General features: G+C 41.6%; 1 protein-coding gene and 1 long non-coding RNA gene across 2 annotated transcripts in view; one reads left to right on the top strand and one right to left on the bottom strand.

Annotated features, from left to right (window-relative positions):
* Nucleotides 1-363: 363 nt before the first annotated feature.
* Nucleotides 364-17,557, bottom strand: part of frem2b (FRAS1 related extracellular matrix 2b) — a 47,320-nt gene continuing 30,126 nt past the window's right edge. Inside the window, exons 7-24 of the mRNA XM_054599259.1 lie at nt 11,208-11,357; nt 10,161-10,370; nt 9,853-10,050; nt 9,578-9,742; nt 9,104-9,286; nt 8,888-9,018; nt 8,635-8,790; nt 8,094-8,397; nt 7,751-7,882; nt 7,198-7,529; nt 4,822-5,014; nt 4,588-4,692; nt 4,165-4,292; nt 3,953-4,087; nt 2,699-2,825; nt 1,906-2,093; nt 1,675-1,821; nt 364-1,021 (exon numbers count right to left, since the gene is read on the bottom strand). Of these exons, the coding sequence (XP_054455234.1) occupies nt 521-1,021; nt 1,675-1,821; nt 1,906-2,093; nt 2,699-2,825; nt 3,953-4,087; nt 4,165-4,292; nt 4,588-4,692; nt 4,822-5,014; nt 7,198-7,529; nt 7,751-7,882; nt 8,094-8,397; nt 8,635-8,790; nt 8,888-9,018; nt 9,104-9,286; nt 9,578-9,742; nt 9,853-10,050; nt 10,161-10,370; nt 11,208-11,357 (3,485 nt within the window). The 3' untranslated portion in view covers nt 364-520. The remainder of the gene's footprint in view (nt 1,022-1,674; nt 1,822-1,905; nt 2,094-2,698; nt 2,826-3,952; nt 4,088-4,164; nt 4,293-4,587; nt 4,693-4,821; nt 5,015-7,197; nt 7,530-7,750; nt 7,883-8,093; nt 8,398-8,634; nt 8,791-8,887; nt 9,019-9,103; nt 9,287-9,577; nt 9,743-9,852; nt 10,051-10,160; nt 10,371-11,207; nt 11,358-17,557) is intronic.
* Nucleotides 3,539-9,182, top strand: LOC129091588 (uncharacterized). The gene is made up of 3 exons (XR_008531225.1): nt 3,539-3,620; nt 3,938-3,980; nt 9,094-9,182. It is a non-coding gene; the product is annotated as an uncharacterized LOC129091588 (long non-coding RNA).

Here is a 17,557-nt window from a genome sequence, read left to right as displayed (position 1 = left end):
TCTGTGATTTCTTAGGCACGCACTGAATCTAAGGACAAATCATTCTCTATTAGAACAGACAGGTTTACCCACTGGGAGTAAAACCATGGGCAGTGTCTTGATGCAGCAAATCAAAGATACAAAGCCTGTTGGTTACAACTACTACAATATGCAAAAGATCTACCTTCTCTTGACCTACTTAAATGCCATTCAAGGTAAGAAGCATCTTCTGTAGCACCTTTGGAAATGAAATAACACCTTTTTTGGATCAAGTGGCATCATAAGCATATCAATAAGTGACTGCTGACAACTTGACTAGTATCTTGAAACAGCTGTTTCCAAGTCTGTCGCCAAGTTAGTATCCGGATTGCTCCCCGGCCGTGGACGTGATGCAGTTTTTCAAGTAGATTTCTGAAAAGAATCAAAGCTCTTGTAGTTTGTGTTGCTTCACACACAATCTTCAATTTTTATCTAAATGTGAGGCACTTGCAAAACAAACAAAAAAAACATCAACTAAAACTCTCAATCATCAGTCTGTTTGTTAGACCTCTGAGCTGTCACTGAGGGCTTGTGTCATCATGGGTTCTGCGCTGCTTGAGCTCTTGGGTGTGGCTTTCTTCTCCCGCTTGGACCGGACCAGCAGCACCACCACGATGATGATGAGCATGGTGAGGAGCAGCCCAACAAAGATACCAATGATCAACACTAGTCTGTCATCACTGTTGTCTCTCTGGTTAAGCTCACGAGGAATGATCCCTTTGGTGAAGATCTCCCTCTCTGGGCTCGTCCTCTGCTGGCCGCTGCGGTCCAGCGCGATGTGGAGGATGTTGGTGCCTCGATTGTTACTCTGACCGATCTCTTCTATTACGTCTGGCACTCCCTTGGCTGATCTTCTGGTGCGATGTTGAACCTTTGGAAGCAGATCTGTGTGCTGGCTCATCAGATGGTACTCCAGGCTTCTCTTCCCTATGCCACGGTTAGCGTTGGCCCGAGAACGGACAGTGTAGATTGTGTGAATGAACCACTCTCTCCCTGCAGATACCTGGAGAAAGCAACAGTACTTATTTGAAAAACATAAACCTGTAGATTATGCTTTCCTTCATGTTTTTTGCCACATTTTGCCACCTCAAACATACTGTGTGGCCAGTGCAGTTACTGTACTATGGAGTCGGAAAACAGAACTTTTTCAGCCACTGGCTGTAGACATACTGGTAGTGACTTTTTATATTAATGAGCCATGAAATACAGACTCGCTGACCAGACGAAGCAATCTGGACTCTTGATGATAGAGGGAGAGTCTGAGTCACATATGATCCTGTGATCAGAGGCTCCATAAAGGCCAGCCTACACGGTTACGGGATTGCTCACTCAGAATAAGTTTCCACGCAGAAAGTGTAAGGTCAGTGAGTCCTTTTTATCTCGTCTTGTTAACAAGAAAATAACTTATTTTAAGATCACTTTCTGTGACTCTACACAGTGCATATTATATTAATCTGCCCTTTCCACTTGCTCTCAGTGGGATGCCATAAGTTCATAGTTCTCTGAGAGTTACTTTCCAGGATGAAATAAGTGGCTCAGTGGTGTAAATTCCAGCACAAAATAACCAGCAGGCATCACAGGTTGTTTAAATATGAAAATGTGAACTATTCGAGGGTGTGTGCTGAATGTGTTTCTTTACTTGACAATTATACCAACCTGGAAGAGAGCTGAGGAATCAATTCTGAAACCATCTGACGCAGGTTGTCTCACTAGAGCTAAAGCGCCGGGATCATCCACTGCCAGGAAGGCATCGAAAGCTACATTGCCGAATGACCGGGCTTGGGTCTCTGGCTGGGCCTTGTCCTGGAGGGAGAGGATGACACAGGGAGGAATATTTAGGTTTGAATGGACACAAAGCACATGATGAGATATACTTTTGTTACTTACAATTATCTTGAATCTGTAGAGTAATGATGGAGCATCAGCCAGACAGCCAAACTCAAAGTTGCTGGGGTTGTATTTGGGGACATACCCATCAGCGCCAGTACACAGGAACACTTTCTCTATGTTACAAATAAAGGAGTCGCCCAAGTTCTGCACTGGATCCACCATCACTCGTCCGTAAATTGTATCCCCTGAGGAGGAGAAATACAGTTTTCATCACTGCAAAACACATAAACTTGGTGGTCCAATTGAAAGTACTAAAAAAGGTTTTTAACATGTACACTGATGAAGATTTCTTTTTTTTTTTTTTTTTTTAAATGATAACAATATTTAGAGCAACATTAAAATCCCAGCTCGTCATTGTTGTTAACAAGAGCTGTCCACACTCACTTGGACACCCTTTTCAAGGACTTTTCCAGAACTGTCAATAACTTTTTGAGAAAAATAAAACCCAGGCTCTCGTAATTAGCTTGTTTTGGGTGAAGACATGAAAGTGGTCAAAATGATACTTCATCAAGCCTCATTTACATTTACATTTTATGCTGTTTGGGCAGGGAATAATGGGGGACATTTCTGCTAAATCAACAGAAATACTCATCACACAGGGATTTACTTTTGATCTGTAGAATGATCTATGGAAGTCCAAGGAGATAGGTAATATAATACATATACAGCCATCCATGCAACTTCAATTACTATGATGGCCCTTTTGTTGTTTGTTGTTTGTTTATGGGTCTTTTAATCCACAAGCTTGTACGAACAGTATGTATTTTATGACTGCATGTAATTGCCTTACCTTGTGAGAAAGCAGTGTCCGTCTCCTGTCCGAAGCCCATGGAGCCGTCTGAGAGCCAGAGCGTCCGCTTTGAAAGTAAGATCATCTGCGTGTTCAGACTGAACTCAGCAGCCACAGGGTCGCTAACCTACAAACACAGATAAGACAGACAAAGAAGCACAAACCATGTTTAGAGACAAAGCTAAGCAAAGTTAACAATATACACACTAGATGAACACTTTTTTACCCAAATAAACACCATTTTTGTACAGTACATACAGTTATTCTATTTCATATAATTGTCAGTGGGATAAGTCATCTAATTTGAATTTTGGGGGGTTTCGTCTTTATTTCTGACATTTTATGGACAAAACGATTCATGAATTTGGTTAGTTTTGCTATTATCACTGTAGATGGTGTGTTGATGCTGTGGGTGGTTAAATGTTGGCATTAGCATCAGGAGCTGGACACAGAGCTCTGCAGGTGCAGCTAAATGGATTAAAAGTGAGATGCTGATTGGATTTGTTCCTGTCAGTGTAAGTGAGAATAGTTGCAGTTTCATGAGTACTTCATTAGATGAAGTGAACCTCTTACATTTTTCAAGAAATGGGATAACAAACAGAGGCAAGAAAATAAATTATTTAATAGAAGCCAAGATGTTTGGCTTACAGGAAGTAATAAATCCTAATTTAACTTTTACAAAGATTCATAGACCCATGCTTTATCTGGTTTGCCATGCATGTAGATCAAACTGGTCATATGATCTGTTTCCCCAGAATCACAGGTTTAAGGGGGCGTGGCCTGGGAACAAAGAGAGAGAATTGTTTGGGTTGGCGAGACAGGAAATGCTTTTTGGAGCTAGATTGAGGAGTAATGTAGGAGCCAGGCAGCGGACTGGAATTCAAGTCAAGGCCAGAGTTGCCAATCCCCAATACAACATCCTGTAAGTCCACTTAGGATGTTTGTTTTTGAAATGAGTTGCTTTGGAGGTGGTAGTTAACAAGGACTTTTGAGTGGGACAAACCTTGTGGACATGGTTATTTCTTATTACATACATTCAAGTGTCCTTTTAGTGCATTCTTTTGTTACAATTTCCCCTTTTAACCAAGTATTCTGCTCTCACAGTGGCTCTCAAATTCAATCTGTGACTAGGCTTTAAACTTAAGCTGATTAAGCTGAAGACTAGGAAGTAGTTATTTATTTTGCTGATTCAATTTCCTCACTCAATAAACTTTTCCATTTTTTCATGTCTAATTTTAGACAAGGTGATGTCACCTGCTGAAAGCGGATGTCCATGTCGAAGGTAAGCGGCTCTCTGGGATTGCAGACAGGAGGGATGGTGTACTCCAGGCTGGGAGGGGATGTGCAGGGGAGCAGCTTCACTGTGTACGTGCCCGAGTAGTCACGCACCTGAGAAGGGAAATTATGTTTACAGTAAGAATGAGGTGTTAAAAACACTGAAACTGGAGAACAAAATGTTTACTCACAGCAAAATCAGACACAAATGTCCACTGCTGGATGGGCTGGTTGTAGGTAGGCTCATTCCTCACAAGACTGAGGTTAAAGGTCAAACCAGGGTGGTCGGGACACATGACCATGGAGGTGAGTGGTGAAGCTGATGGAAAAATACATAAATTAAAGTATGTGCAGCATGCTCAGTCAAGAATTGAAATACTTCAAAAATTAAAAAAAAAGACAAGCAGAGAAAAATACTGTACCATCAGTTTTAACTAATTATGAATGTGATATAAAAAGAGATGTTAGTTTAGCTTGAAATGCATTGTCACATGTAAAAACTATTAGGTTTTATTTAAACTTCAATTTCCTATCATGATGACATGCTATAAAGCAGCATCATAGATCACATCCAATGTATACTGTTAAAAACACTTCTATATGACAAACTGTACCTGCATGGGCAAACACAAACAGGCCTCTGAATCGAGCCTCAGTGCGGAAGTTGACTACTAGTCGTCCCTGGACATTTATACGCATGCTGGTTGGGTACAGGGCACCTACAAGGACAATCATAGATCACAGTTTTAATTTGGTCCCTTCACTTTTTTGCAATCCCTTATTAAGTTAACAAGACACATTTAAAGTAGTCCTCAATTATATATTGCATACTACTGCTCAAGTCTTACCTTGTAGTTCAGCCTCCGGTGGGCTACCTATACCATCCCTCCATAAGATGGCAGTGTCGTACACAAAAGTGAGCCTCAGCTCTGACTGTAAGTCAAAGTGCTGCCACCCCCCTGCTCCCACAGGGGAGTGGAAGACATAGGACACATGGAGTGGTACTCGTAGCGTCACATAGGACTGAACCAGATTCAACACCTACAGTGAAAACCAAAATGTTGTGTAAGAGCAAATCATTTAAATCATACTTCACTGATTAATAAAGCCCTGTTATAAAGGTATCTGGAGGAAAACATCAAGCCACTATAATACAAATTGCATGTACAATCCCTCTGGAGATGATGAACATTATTTTACCATTCTGGCTGATTTAAACAAGTTCTGCTCTGAATAGTGCTTCAGACAGTCCACAGATTGATCAGACATGGCAATGCATGTATTAATCCAAGTATTCTTTCCTGGGAAATCATGCCTGTATTTCTAACTTCAAGTACGCATCAGTAAATTCAGTTGATGTTTTCTAGCTGTAAGATTGAATGAATTCTCTAAGTGGTCATGGACTCCAGCCATTACAGATGAAATACTGCAATTTTAATCTTTTTAACTAAATCAATTTAAAACATTTAAATTGCTTTTAACCTTATGTATTGCTGTTATTGGTTAACATATAAAACAGAATGCACTGCATTTAATTTGTTGGGGATATTATTATTCCAAACCTACCCTCTCTAAAAGAGCTCTCCTAAAATGGTCAAATGATTCCAAGTGGTGGAAGTCCTCAGAGGGAGCGCTCTCTGGTATCTGCACTCTCCTCTGACCTGTGAGAGGTACCTGCCTGCACTGGCTCTGTATTCATGTAGGAACGTGCCTACGCCTCTGGGCACTGAGAGCTCATGCAGATGATTTGCAGAATAGCCTTCTGACACATCCTGTTGGGCCTTAATAGATTCCTATGGACTTGTTAAGCTGGGCACTAAGCCCTAAACTGTGACATGACATTGCCCCCGGCCTGCACAGAGCTGTCTGTGCTCAGACTGCCAGCCCACTAAGAGAGCACTCAGGTCACAGGGCAGCCACAAACAAAGGCAGTTTCTTTTTCCATTGATCCTGCCTTACATATCTTGAAACTGAACCGGTGATGCCTCAGTCTATGCATCTACATACCGTCATTTGCTCTGTTCAGTAACCATAGCAACAAAATCTACATACAGTGCTGTACAAGACCTGAATGTATACCATTCTACCACCTGATGGAAAGACAACAGGGACAAGAACAGAGTTGTTATTGCTATACGTGTCAGGATTTTGAGTCATAACCATTCATCTCTTTCATGACTTTTTTATTCTTTTAAATATTGGATTATCTCTGATTTAGTGTGGTCACTAATTAATGGAAAAATAAGTAAAGTTCTCATCATTTAATGCAAAGTATTTGCATTATGGATTTAACCTTAACGTGAAGTTTGTATTACCGACGGCAGTCTGCTTACTTGTCAAGACGTGCATTACTGCCACGTTCTCATTTACATCGTGCGGCTACAGGCAACAAAGTTCCGCTTGTAGAGAGAGGCTGTTATCACCTGGGTGATGCCTTTGTTATTAAATAAACCTGAAGCCATGTAAAATGAGAAACTCCCATTCTAAAAAAACAACCAATATACCTATATAAGTGCTGTAGGGTTTTAATTAATAATCCTCAGTAGGGAGTGTAGTTGAGGTTTTTACCATGATGTGCCCCATGCACTGTTACAGCCTTTCTTTATCAACACTCCACATTAATTAACTGCAAGTCAACTAACTGTAGGTTTCCAAGGTGAATGCAAATGTTGAGCGCTGCGAGGCATGCATGCCAGGAGGACACAGAGGGCTTTAATATTTCCTCCTTCCAATTCCACATATAACAGCTGCTGCTACAAAGAGCACATTGCACACACAGCGGTGCAGATGAACACAGATTTTTATGAGGCTGCTGGCTATTGACTTGCCACTTTCAGAAGACAAATAACCGGTCTAATCAGGAGTTGAAGGGAGCAGGGTGTCAGGTTAGTCATTACCTTAGAGGTCAACACGGGTCTCCAGAAAATAATGGATGACTTTTCTATAGGCTAGTATTTGCTTTAGGATCTTAAAGAGAAAACCAAGCAGCCGAGCAGAATTTTAATATGCCTGTAAATGATTACTTAGGATTGAAAATCCAGGAGGATTGATGAATGAAAACGGACAAGACTTGTTACATGACAGAACAGACCAGTAACTGCTGAGTCAACATTCCTATCCACAAGGGGGTCTGCTGCTTCATTGAACCTACTATTGCTCCTCATGTCAAGGGATGACAAAAGGGGTCAGAGGTGAGCTGAAGCTCAAAGGTGGGGCTGCTTTACCTGTCCATCAGTCCCAATGGTGCCTCCACAGTCACTGAGCAGCTCAGACATGTCATAGTAGTTGGTGAATTCCCACAAACAAGCTTCCAAGTTGAGGTTTCTGTAGAATCGTAGTGTACTGGATCCTCTGATGGAAGTGCTGTATTGGTAAGCGGCCGTTTCGCCGATCATTTCTGGATTTTTGGTGGCTTCAGTAAGGAAGCCGTAGCGAGTCATAACCTCAGCGTGGTCCAACAAATTGGAGCAGCGATGGTTGCCAACACGGGTACCGTCTGGGCTCAGCGTGAGCTCAAAGTTGGACAGGGCTCGGGTGGACACTACAGGTAACATACCTGAGAGAGGATACACATATAGCAGTCAGAGGATGGAAGAATATGAATGTAAGATTCACAATGTAGTAAATCTAACTAAAGTAGCCTGTAATTTAAAGTCTGGTTGATGAGTTACAAAAAAGCTTTTTCCACCTCGAGAGGGGTTTCAAACCAACAATCTGCCTCTGGTTGATATTTTCACTAATGAAAATGATTTTAGACATGCAATCTGCTGTTCTTACCATCAATGTGGGGCATGGTGACAGTTAGTTTGATGAGGTTGGGGTAGTCTGTGTCTTCTGTTCCAGTGTACCGCAGCTTGGCAGAGAAGGGCTCGGCCCCCACTGTGCCTGCAACACGAGGCTGGCACATTCCTGCAACCACGCCATACACAAACAAACATCAAACGTTTTGTTTTACTAACAATCCGCCACGGAAATTCTTTTATGTTTCAGTTTTCTGTTGGAGCAAGGACAGCAAGTACTGCGGTGGGGGAGCAAAATGCAGCAAGCAGCTGCTTATCACATTGAGCCATTTCCATGAGAGAGACTGAACATTTCAAGTTAGAGAATGAGCTGCACTCACCCTCGTCCATGCTGATGGACACTATGGGGCTACTAAGCTCCAGACCCTCATCCCCGTTAGAGTTCACACCCCTTGCGGCACACTGGACCCTGGCACCAGCCTGAAAGTAGACTGAATCCAGAGTGATGAGCTTGGAGGAGGTGAAGAAGGTGTCGAAGTCTACTTCCCTCATAGAGCTTGTGACGCCATCGGGGCTGGTGGGGGCGCTAACGAGCCAACGATAACGAGTTAGGGTGTTGTTGATGTTCTCGCTTACACAGATGGAGCCTGTCTTGTCAAAGTCTGGGTACTTGGGGTTACAGGCCTGGAAAAGGGAAAGAAGAAATGCTTGGGTAAAATGCACCCAAAAACTCCTGCAGCAGCCAGTCATTTCTGTATACTACTGATGAGCCCTCAAGGTAGCTGATAATTCAGCAAAATGTGCACATCTACTAAATACTACCTCATACACAGTATTTACTGTATTTACTGTAAATTAATCATTAGCACTGTAAATGACTGAAAGGTATGCCACTAAGTATTCATTGCAGTTGGGACATACAGTGACACAAATGACAGGGTATCCAGCCACAGGGGGAGAGTCCCTAATCCTGTCGATGTCATCGTAATGCAAAAGAGAAACCACTCTGGGCACCGAGGGGAAGGTCACATCCGCCATGCTGTTGGTCTCCTCGATATATATTATAGCTTTGCTCATCTGTTGATTGACAAGCAAGGGTAATTAAGAGGATGTAAATGGAGAAGGTATTTACACTTGAAAGTTAAATCATATGTTAATTTAGCTTGATTCTTACCTTTGTCTCTGCCACCATGTTCTCATCAGGCTTAAGGTGCACAGTGAAAGCCTCCCTCATTTCTCTGACGCTGTCATATAAAATCTCCACCTCCACGTGGTGCTGTGTGTCACCCTCATTAAACACAATTTCTGCAGAGAAAGTAGAGAAAAAAAATGTCATAGCGAATTTCAAATTAATTCTGTTCTGATAAAAGCACCTTGCAGTGTTATTTACCCTCAGATATGGGATGGTAGTCCTCCCCAGATGTAGCAGATCCATCCTTGGTGTGAACTCGGACAACAGAGACCTTGGAGGTGTCTCCAACACGCAGCACCGGGATCTTCACCACAGACACTTGGCCACTTTCCTTCGGCTCATTCACACTAAATTTGGTTTCTCCAAACCTAATAATTGCCTCTGAGAAAGCATGAAATATAGTTTTAATTATGCTAGTAAACTGTGATTAACATTACAGCATACCACATATTAAAGTCGCTGAAACTTTCTGATTTTGTTACCCCAGCAGTTATTTCATAAAAGACACTATGGGCAAACAGCAACACACACACAAACAAATTGACTCATTTTTCACAAACTAATTTAATGCCATTGGGATGATTTAAACATTATTAAGTATTCTGCACATGGCGGCATTTAAACAGAACTCATTCTGAGCAACAGCGTGTCACAACAAAAAAGCATTCTTACTGTCTGCATCGTCTTTTATCTTGACGAGAGTTTCATTCTGCACTCCAATAGACGCTCCAAATGGAGATTCACTCTTGGGGCTTCCCAACACAAGTCGGAGCTCTTCTTCTTCCTCATGTTCTGTGTCATCAACGAGTTGCAGTACACAAGGCTTTTCAACCTCTCCTGAAAAAAGGGAAAAGATATTGACCGACTGCATATGCCCTTTAATTGATTTTTAAAGTAAACAAACACAAAGCATGGAAAGGGATGTGTGTTAGGTTTTGTTACGCCACCTGGTAAGAAGGTGATGATGGAACCATCTGTGTTGGGCCTCTCATTGAAGTCCATCATGACCTGGGCTGTCCCCTGCCTGCTGTAACAGCGTACTGTGGACTTGTAGCTGATATCTCCACTACGGTAAACAGTAGCTGAGATTTGCCCAGAGTTCTCATTGCCCACATACACGGCATCTCGGAACTGCACTTTGGGCACTACACAACATAACCAAACCCATAAATCATTATCATTAATACAGTAAACACATCATACATTACTAAGTGCAACCATTTTAATTAATTTAAATTACAAGATTGTTACTCACGGTCTGAAACAGAGTCATTGATGAGGATGGTAGCCTTACTCGGCTCCCCGAGGATCCCATTCATGGGCATCCGGAGCACCAGTTCAAACTTCTCTAGCCCCTCCAGCACCGGCTGGCCCAGGTCATCCAGGATGATCACACGAAACGTCTGCATGGTGACCCCTGGTGCGAAGTCCAGATTCCGGCTGATCCCAACGTAATCCACACCAGCTGCTCCACAACACAATATAGGTCAGGAATGTTTCAAAGAACATAGTGCTTATGGGATATAGTATATATACAAATGGACTACAACACTTGATCTTATTATAACAGCAGTTCTCATGTTACTTCATAATTCATTTGTGGATGTCAGGTAGTGAGAAAGATGAAAGGAGATACCCTGTGTGCTTTAAAATGACGCTTTCAATCTCGAAGTCGATGAGCATGAACAGTTGGAATTTGTTGCGTGATTAAAGGAGAGCTGCAGGAAACTGGATATCTCCCTGAGCGCAAACAGGTTATTCATTATTTTTCTTTGAAGAGTCTTGAGTATTGAGATCTCAGCCTATGCCCGCAGGCTTTTACCATGTACTTATGACCCAGTTATATATAAAATGTTGGATTGCATTTCTACCATGCTGCATTTATGATTAGATGCTAGCTTGTTTTACGGTTAAAACGCAGGCAAGACTAGAGATGTTGAGAATCTGTGCCACGGGGAGAAGACTGCCTGGGGGCCGAACATAATAGAGGCTGTAGGAAAGGCTTTAGGACATAGCGACCAGTCCTAGAGTCCAAAGCGTATATATATCAGATACCCTCAAGGCAAGGGCCCAACAGAAAAGAAGCCCTGACTTCTCTCCCCCTCACCTAAAACAATGTTTACATTCCACAGGTCATCCACCCCAACATATCCAGCTTTAACATCACCATTGACTCTTGAGCTCAGGAAAACAAAGAGTGACAGGGCGATGACTTAAGTCTATTGTTTTCTATGGCTTACATTTCTCTAAGCACTAACTAGCTAAAGCTTGTCAGAGAAAGGCGCCTCGCAGGGACACGTACCCTCGGCTGAGACAGGATCTGTCTTTCTGGAGCGCACTGTGACGGTTCCTCCTTTGGAGAGATCAGTCCCCGTCCTCCATACCTGCACCTCCACAAAGCCATCACTCTCATCCACATGGTAGTCTGTGTTGCCAAAGTAGAAGACGGGAGCTGGGAAGAACAACAGAGTAAGGAATGAAGGAGATGAGGAAAAACGCACAGGAGGATGTCATCCATAATCATCTTTTAGCTGTTTCACAACAGGGTACTTGAATGCTTGTTATAATTGTTGAGTTGAACCTGTAATAGCTAGCATTACTTGCCTCTGATTACAGGATAAATTAGGAATGTTTCCATTGAAACACCAGCAGGTAGTCAACACTGTAATTGTCGCCATTAAACAACACTTTCTAACTTCCTGGAATTATGTTTTGGGGGGATTTCTAAATTTGTATTCACTCGAGTCCTAAAAGACAAAAAGCAACCTGAAGGCAGAATTTCCTAGATTTGTTGTGGATGAGCCTTTGGTGGTGGAGCTGACTTTGATAGTGATGGGTCTGAGAGGCAGACAGGAGGCCTGACAGGAGGTCTGGGGGATGTAGAGCTCTATGTGCCAGCCCAGGCCTGCCTGACTGCAATTAGTGTTTCCATGAGCTGAGATTCCTCTGTAGCCAAACTCACCCACTATTATTCTATTTAACCCATTCAGAGGCTTTCTCATGTCATGCTGTTTGTAAAATGGTTGCTAAAGGGCCTGGCCCTCTGTATATGTGGTGCAGTCAGCTGCTTCACTGCAAGAACTGCCATTACACAGAGACTTATTTATGGACTTTAACTGCAGGGAGTCAGTCATAGTCGATTAGAGCAATACAGAAATAACCTTAGCATCCACAAATGGGAACTGAGCAGTTTTTACTTACTTACAAAATGCATACATTCCCATAATTGATCAAATACATCATTGTAAGGATGACTAATGGGAACAAGCCACTACTGAGTACTAAAAACCTTGTGCTTTTGAAAGCAACTGTGACCAAATAATGAATAAATTAAATGAATGACGATAGCCATGGGCAGAGTTGTGGTTTCCATGACAATGGAACTCTGCACCTACAAAACGATACTTAGCTGTTTCTCATCACACAGTACGAGGCACAAAAGGAGGGTGGGGATGTGGAACTGAGCAATAAATGCTTTGAACAAAACATATCCATACTGTTGTAACTGCATGATGATTATGTTATCTAATGAAACAAAAAAATTGGGTTCACTGTCAACAGTGCTGCAAGGCACAATTACTGATCAAGAAAAATATGCTGATTATTTTGCACTATATAATTATTCTTCAAAGTAATCTGATTCTCAGATGATATTGCATATTTTGAAGCTGTCTGCTTTGCCAGTAACAGCTCTATATTAACAAGATAAGAACGTTGTCAAAGGGAAATAGTCTTTTTAGGCAAAGCCTTGGGATTTGTGGTTCTCAGTGGAGCCATCTCTGTGGTTGAAATAATATTTCATCTAGGAGCAAGCAAAGGACAGAAAACTTTTATGCTTTAATCTGTCCTGAGAGCACAGTCAGGACAATGAGTGCTGCATCAAGAGGCTTGCAGCTGCCAGAATTTCTCCCCACAGAGAAACCAAACAAAGATGGTTTTGGCTGCCTGCACTGGGTCCCCAACAGGAGGGGTAATCAGATCTACTAGGTTGGCAGCCAGGAACTTGGGCCCTGTTGTACTAGTCCAGTAATCAGATAAGGTTTGTGAAGCAGACAAACAGTGAGCTTCAAAGAGCCACGGACCATTAACTGAAAGGTAAACCACTGGCTCCTGAGCTCCATCAGCCCAGCCAGCAACACCGTTCTACACAGAGCACATAGTATAAGGTTACCTGGATGTAAGTGGAGATGATCCAGATTTAGACCTGCCTATTATGTACAATTATGTAAGGTGTACAAACTTCCATTTATTCCAAAAACTACATATTTAACTGATTTAATTATTTAGTTATTACATTCATTTGACTATTTTTGTCATTAATGGTTGCTTAACCACGTGGTGTCCTTAGAAATAAAAAATACAAAACATAAGTCAGAAATGAGAAAGCCTTACGTATAGTCATTATGACAGTAAATTTATTAAATATCTTTACTGTTGCATACGTGTGATCATAAAATACATTAAGAGGCACAAAGAGAGACACAGGCATCCCTAAGGGGACTGTTACACTCCCACTGCCTGCTTGATTCCACTTGAACTTTGCATGACATTCCCACAGCGCTAAGTGGCTTCTCTAATGGTGAGATTCAATTGAGCCCTGGCAAATGCTCCTCTGCCCACTGTGTGCTCGACAAATCTCTCTCCAACAGCAAAAGCATACAAAAGCAGCTCCATTCTAAATACAGAATCATCTACAACTTTAATTGTTGACGACTGTGTGAAACATTTGAGTGTTTTATGGCTGCTTATTAGTGCCTCTCTGCTTAAGTACTTTGGACATCTGTTTATATCAAAATGAATGGAAATCCAGGTGAGACATAATGACAGGGTTTGCGTGTTCCCCTCTTGATTCATCCCCATTCAGGATATACTGAGCACGCACGGGACCTTCCCATCTTTAAAACAGCTCATAATCATACCTTTAGAACCAGAGAGAAATTTACAGGCAACTGACACAAGACTATAAATACTTGAGTGTATCCACAAGTCCTGCTGTACAAGCATTCTCATGTCTTACAGCCCCAACCACCGAAGCATTTTCCCGGATGCGGATTCAATATCAAACAGCAATTATCTCTGCAAGAAAAGACACGTTTCTCAAAGACCTTAGTAGCCAAGAGTGGAAACTAAAAAGGTGCGGATGTTTATGTGCAGCTGGTTTGCCACGAGAAAATACCAGGTTATTCTAAGGATAGCAGCTGTGCGTACTGTAAAATGCCTGGACAACTTGAAAACTTTACAGTTCTAAATGTTGTAAAAAGTAGCCAACTATCAACATTAGCGATTAGCTTGACAAAAACAACTTTCCGCAGAAGCTCCATAGTATCATGTGTCTATTTGTACATTAGTTGCTTGTGTGTGTGTGTGTAATGCTGAGAAGAAGACAGAAACTAGTGTGTGAAAGGCTATTAGGCTGTGTGTTTAGATCTCTATTAGTAATAAAAAACAACAACCAGTGTTTGCACACATATACCATTCTTACCAGTCTTGTCGCGCCGTTACTTGTAATTTAGAGTTTTGTGCTTCTTCTTTCTTTTTTTTTATTGATTCCTCCTCTCTATTTTCTTTAAAGGTTGATTTTTAAGTGAGTAAGAGGTTTTTTTCACCTCTATCCTTTCCACTTTAGTAGTTTCTGGCATTAGCCACTTCTACGTTGGAGTGTCTACACTTCTATTTGCCCCCTCTGATAGCATGACTGTATTAACCTAGTGTTGGGCCCAAAGCTTAAAGACCTGCCTTTTAATATCCATTCCTCCTGTGCATGTTTCCAAACTAATTTTCAATTAATTAAATGACCACAAACCAGGTGACATATAGTAACTGCAGTTTTTAGAGCCCTTCAGGGTCTGGGGCTTCTGTCCCTTGGTAATCTAACCTTGTCTGAGACACAACCTGAACAATTAGCAGGGATCGAAAGTGCAGCAAGCAGACAATGATCGCTTACAACCTTTGCACCCTTGTAGACTGACAATTATGTTTGTTGTAGGCCTGGACAGGCTGGAAGCACAGCTGTTGGGAACTTAACCAGCATGGATCTTTATGCGTACTGTTGGCAAATATTAGGCTCATTCAAGATGGGCCGGTCCAGCAATCGTCGCACAATGCACACCGATTAGATTTTTGTCCAACTTGATCCAGTCATGCACTTCAGTCAATGATAACCTGAGCGTGAGTAATTGTAATACCTAACGCTAGATTGTTGGCTTTAGGTCTCAACTGAAATTTCCACAAAATACAGCAATGCAGCAAATAATGATTGAAAATCACCCATCCCTAATTTCACAACGGCATCTCTAAATATCAACATAAAGCATATAGACTTAATCATCTATTTAAACTCAAAATAAATGTGAAAAGGCCAGGATTCAATTGTTCTTTCATGCATACAGGAAAATTTAGTAAATGTACAAAATTTGTTTCAAAATTACTTTTTTGTTGACCCAAATATGTAAATGGAGACCACCCAGTGGGAACTTATTAAGTTTTGGTTACACTTTGTGTCAGAGATCAGTTGCCAACAAAGATCCTTCGGAGGCAGAAATATCAATTCCTGTGCCATGTAAATCTGGTGGTTTTCATTTCAAACAAAGCTGATTTTAATTACTCTCTCCTGCGGGTGAGGTGAGCTAATTAGTGAAATCAATATTTTGGTTGGAAAGAGAAGATGCCTTCTCTTCCATGGCACAATTTCCACAAAACCTGTTATTATTGCGGTAATCTTCAACTAATTTTGTGTTTAAAAGCTATAAACATTCTTAATTTAGATTCACATAAATTGTCAGATTAACATCACACATTTGGCAGACAATAGGAGCTCCACCTCCCACTGCACTTGTGTGGCTTCTTGCACCTGCTTGTACCTACGTAAGTGGCCAAGACTGTGTGTTTGCACGGAGCAGGGAGTGCACACAGTGGTGCCCTGTGGCTTCTAATTTCATCATATTGTACTACTCTGGTTTGCTGGCTTGAAAAGAAGACATATCGCTGACATGCTTTTTTGCTGATATCAGTAGTGTGGGTTTCTAAGAACTATGAGCCCACGGCTGGGTGTAGCTGCTGAAAGCCCTCCTGGGGAGCCCCAGCATAGACCTCTCACAGACAGGGACAGGTGCTCGGCCAGGCACCGACTCCTTCCTCCCATGTACACCCAGTGCACAGCTACTACTGCAAGAGGGATGACAAAGAAGGATGTTATGCCCCCATTTGCTTTCCTTCCATATAAGGGGAGTTAGGAGCCTGAAGTATGTACTTAAATTTAATACTAAAACAGGATAGCTGAATTTAAGAGTGGGAATGAATCTCCTGCTGCCAGTCTACCCTTCCAGACAGGAGATTGGTCTTGTTCTGCTTGCCTCAGAGCTATTTACCATTTACTTCACCATCAGTACTCAAGCCATTTCATTATCACCTCCTTCAGGGAGATATGAAGGCTTGACACCACTGAAATTTTCCCCCGCTCTTCACGTTCCATTTATTCAGTGGATGCAGGCAACCTAAACACCTCCAGCACATAATCCAAATTATACTTTGGAGGTGTTGCTGCGTAAACTTTACACACATTCTATGTGAGTGTCTTTGTGTGCATGTGTGTTCAGACAGGCAATCTGATGTCTTATGTTGTTATAATAAGGAGCTAAGCTGCCAGACAAGAGCTTCAGGCATTGTTTCTCTCAATGTCACATTGAAAGTCTTGATAACAGTAAAAATCCCAATTTAACAATAACAATAAAATATACACAAAGAATGTTTCCACAAATGGAGGCTGTATTCAGGCCTCTACAGTCATGCTGTATGGGACACCCTCGTGAGTGCGGAGCTTTCTGACAACTGATATGCATAAGGAGATTTTGATAGTCACTCAGCCACCTTGACAAAGCCAGAGGCAACAAAAATATGATTTCAGATAAAGCATGAATAAACCTAAGTACAGACTGTTGCCGTTGGTTGTCAGTCCGAGTCAAGTTAATCCTAAAATGCACTGAGCGTTCTTTACCCCTGTTTCTGTGTGATAATACACTGAGCCAGAGGACCCATTTTGTAGGCAAATGCATGCCAGGAAATCTCAAATATGCAGAGCGAGAACATTTCTTGGTATATTTTATAATGAATTGACTTTTCAAGCTAAAAAAATTGGATTACTCAGGCAAGTCATTGTTTATAAGTTGCACACTGGCTGATTCTCTATAAACCACCGGCAATCATGCAAATAGAGTTTGCCTTCCAACACTATGAAAAAGCAGCAATGCATGAACATGAAGTTGCTATTTATCAGTAAAAGGAAACTGTGCCCCAGCAAAGAAGTACTTTGTTAAACCATTAACCCGTTGCCTTTGTTCTTCTAAGAACACTTTCAAAGCAATCATGAAGTTGGGTTATCTAATCTAGTTCTTCGTAATAAAAATGTTTTATTTTTAAGTCCCCCTGTTTCTTAAACAGCCTTGACCCTCATCCTTAATGTAAATGCAAACAGCAGTATGACGATTCAGACAGTCACAGTCAGACATTAATCTATATAGTCTGCAATCACTAAGCTCTCTGGCAGTATTAAAAACATGCATGACTTGTAAGAGTCAGAGTCATCCATAAAGACAATGGAATTAAACTGTTGTAGAGGTAAATTCTACTTGAAGAGTGTGAAGAACGCTGAATGCC

This window comes from Anoplopoma fimbria, chromosome 1, assembly GCF_027596085.1.
Source record: "Anoplopoma fimbria isolate UVic2021 breed Golden Eagle Sablefish chromosome 1, Afim_UVic_2022, whole genome shotgun sequence".
Classification (NCBI taxonomy): domain Eukaryota; kingdom Metazoa; phylum Chordata; class Actinopteri; order Perciformes; family Anoplopomatidae; genus Anoplopoma; species Anoplopoma fimbria.
The sequence above is the reverse complement of the archived record's forward strand: the minus strand, read 5'-3'. Positions and strand labels throughout refer to the sequence as shown.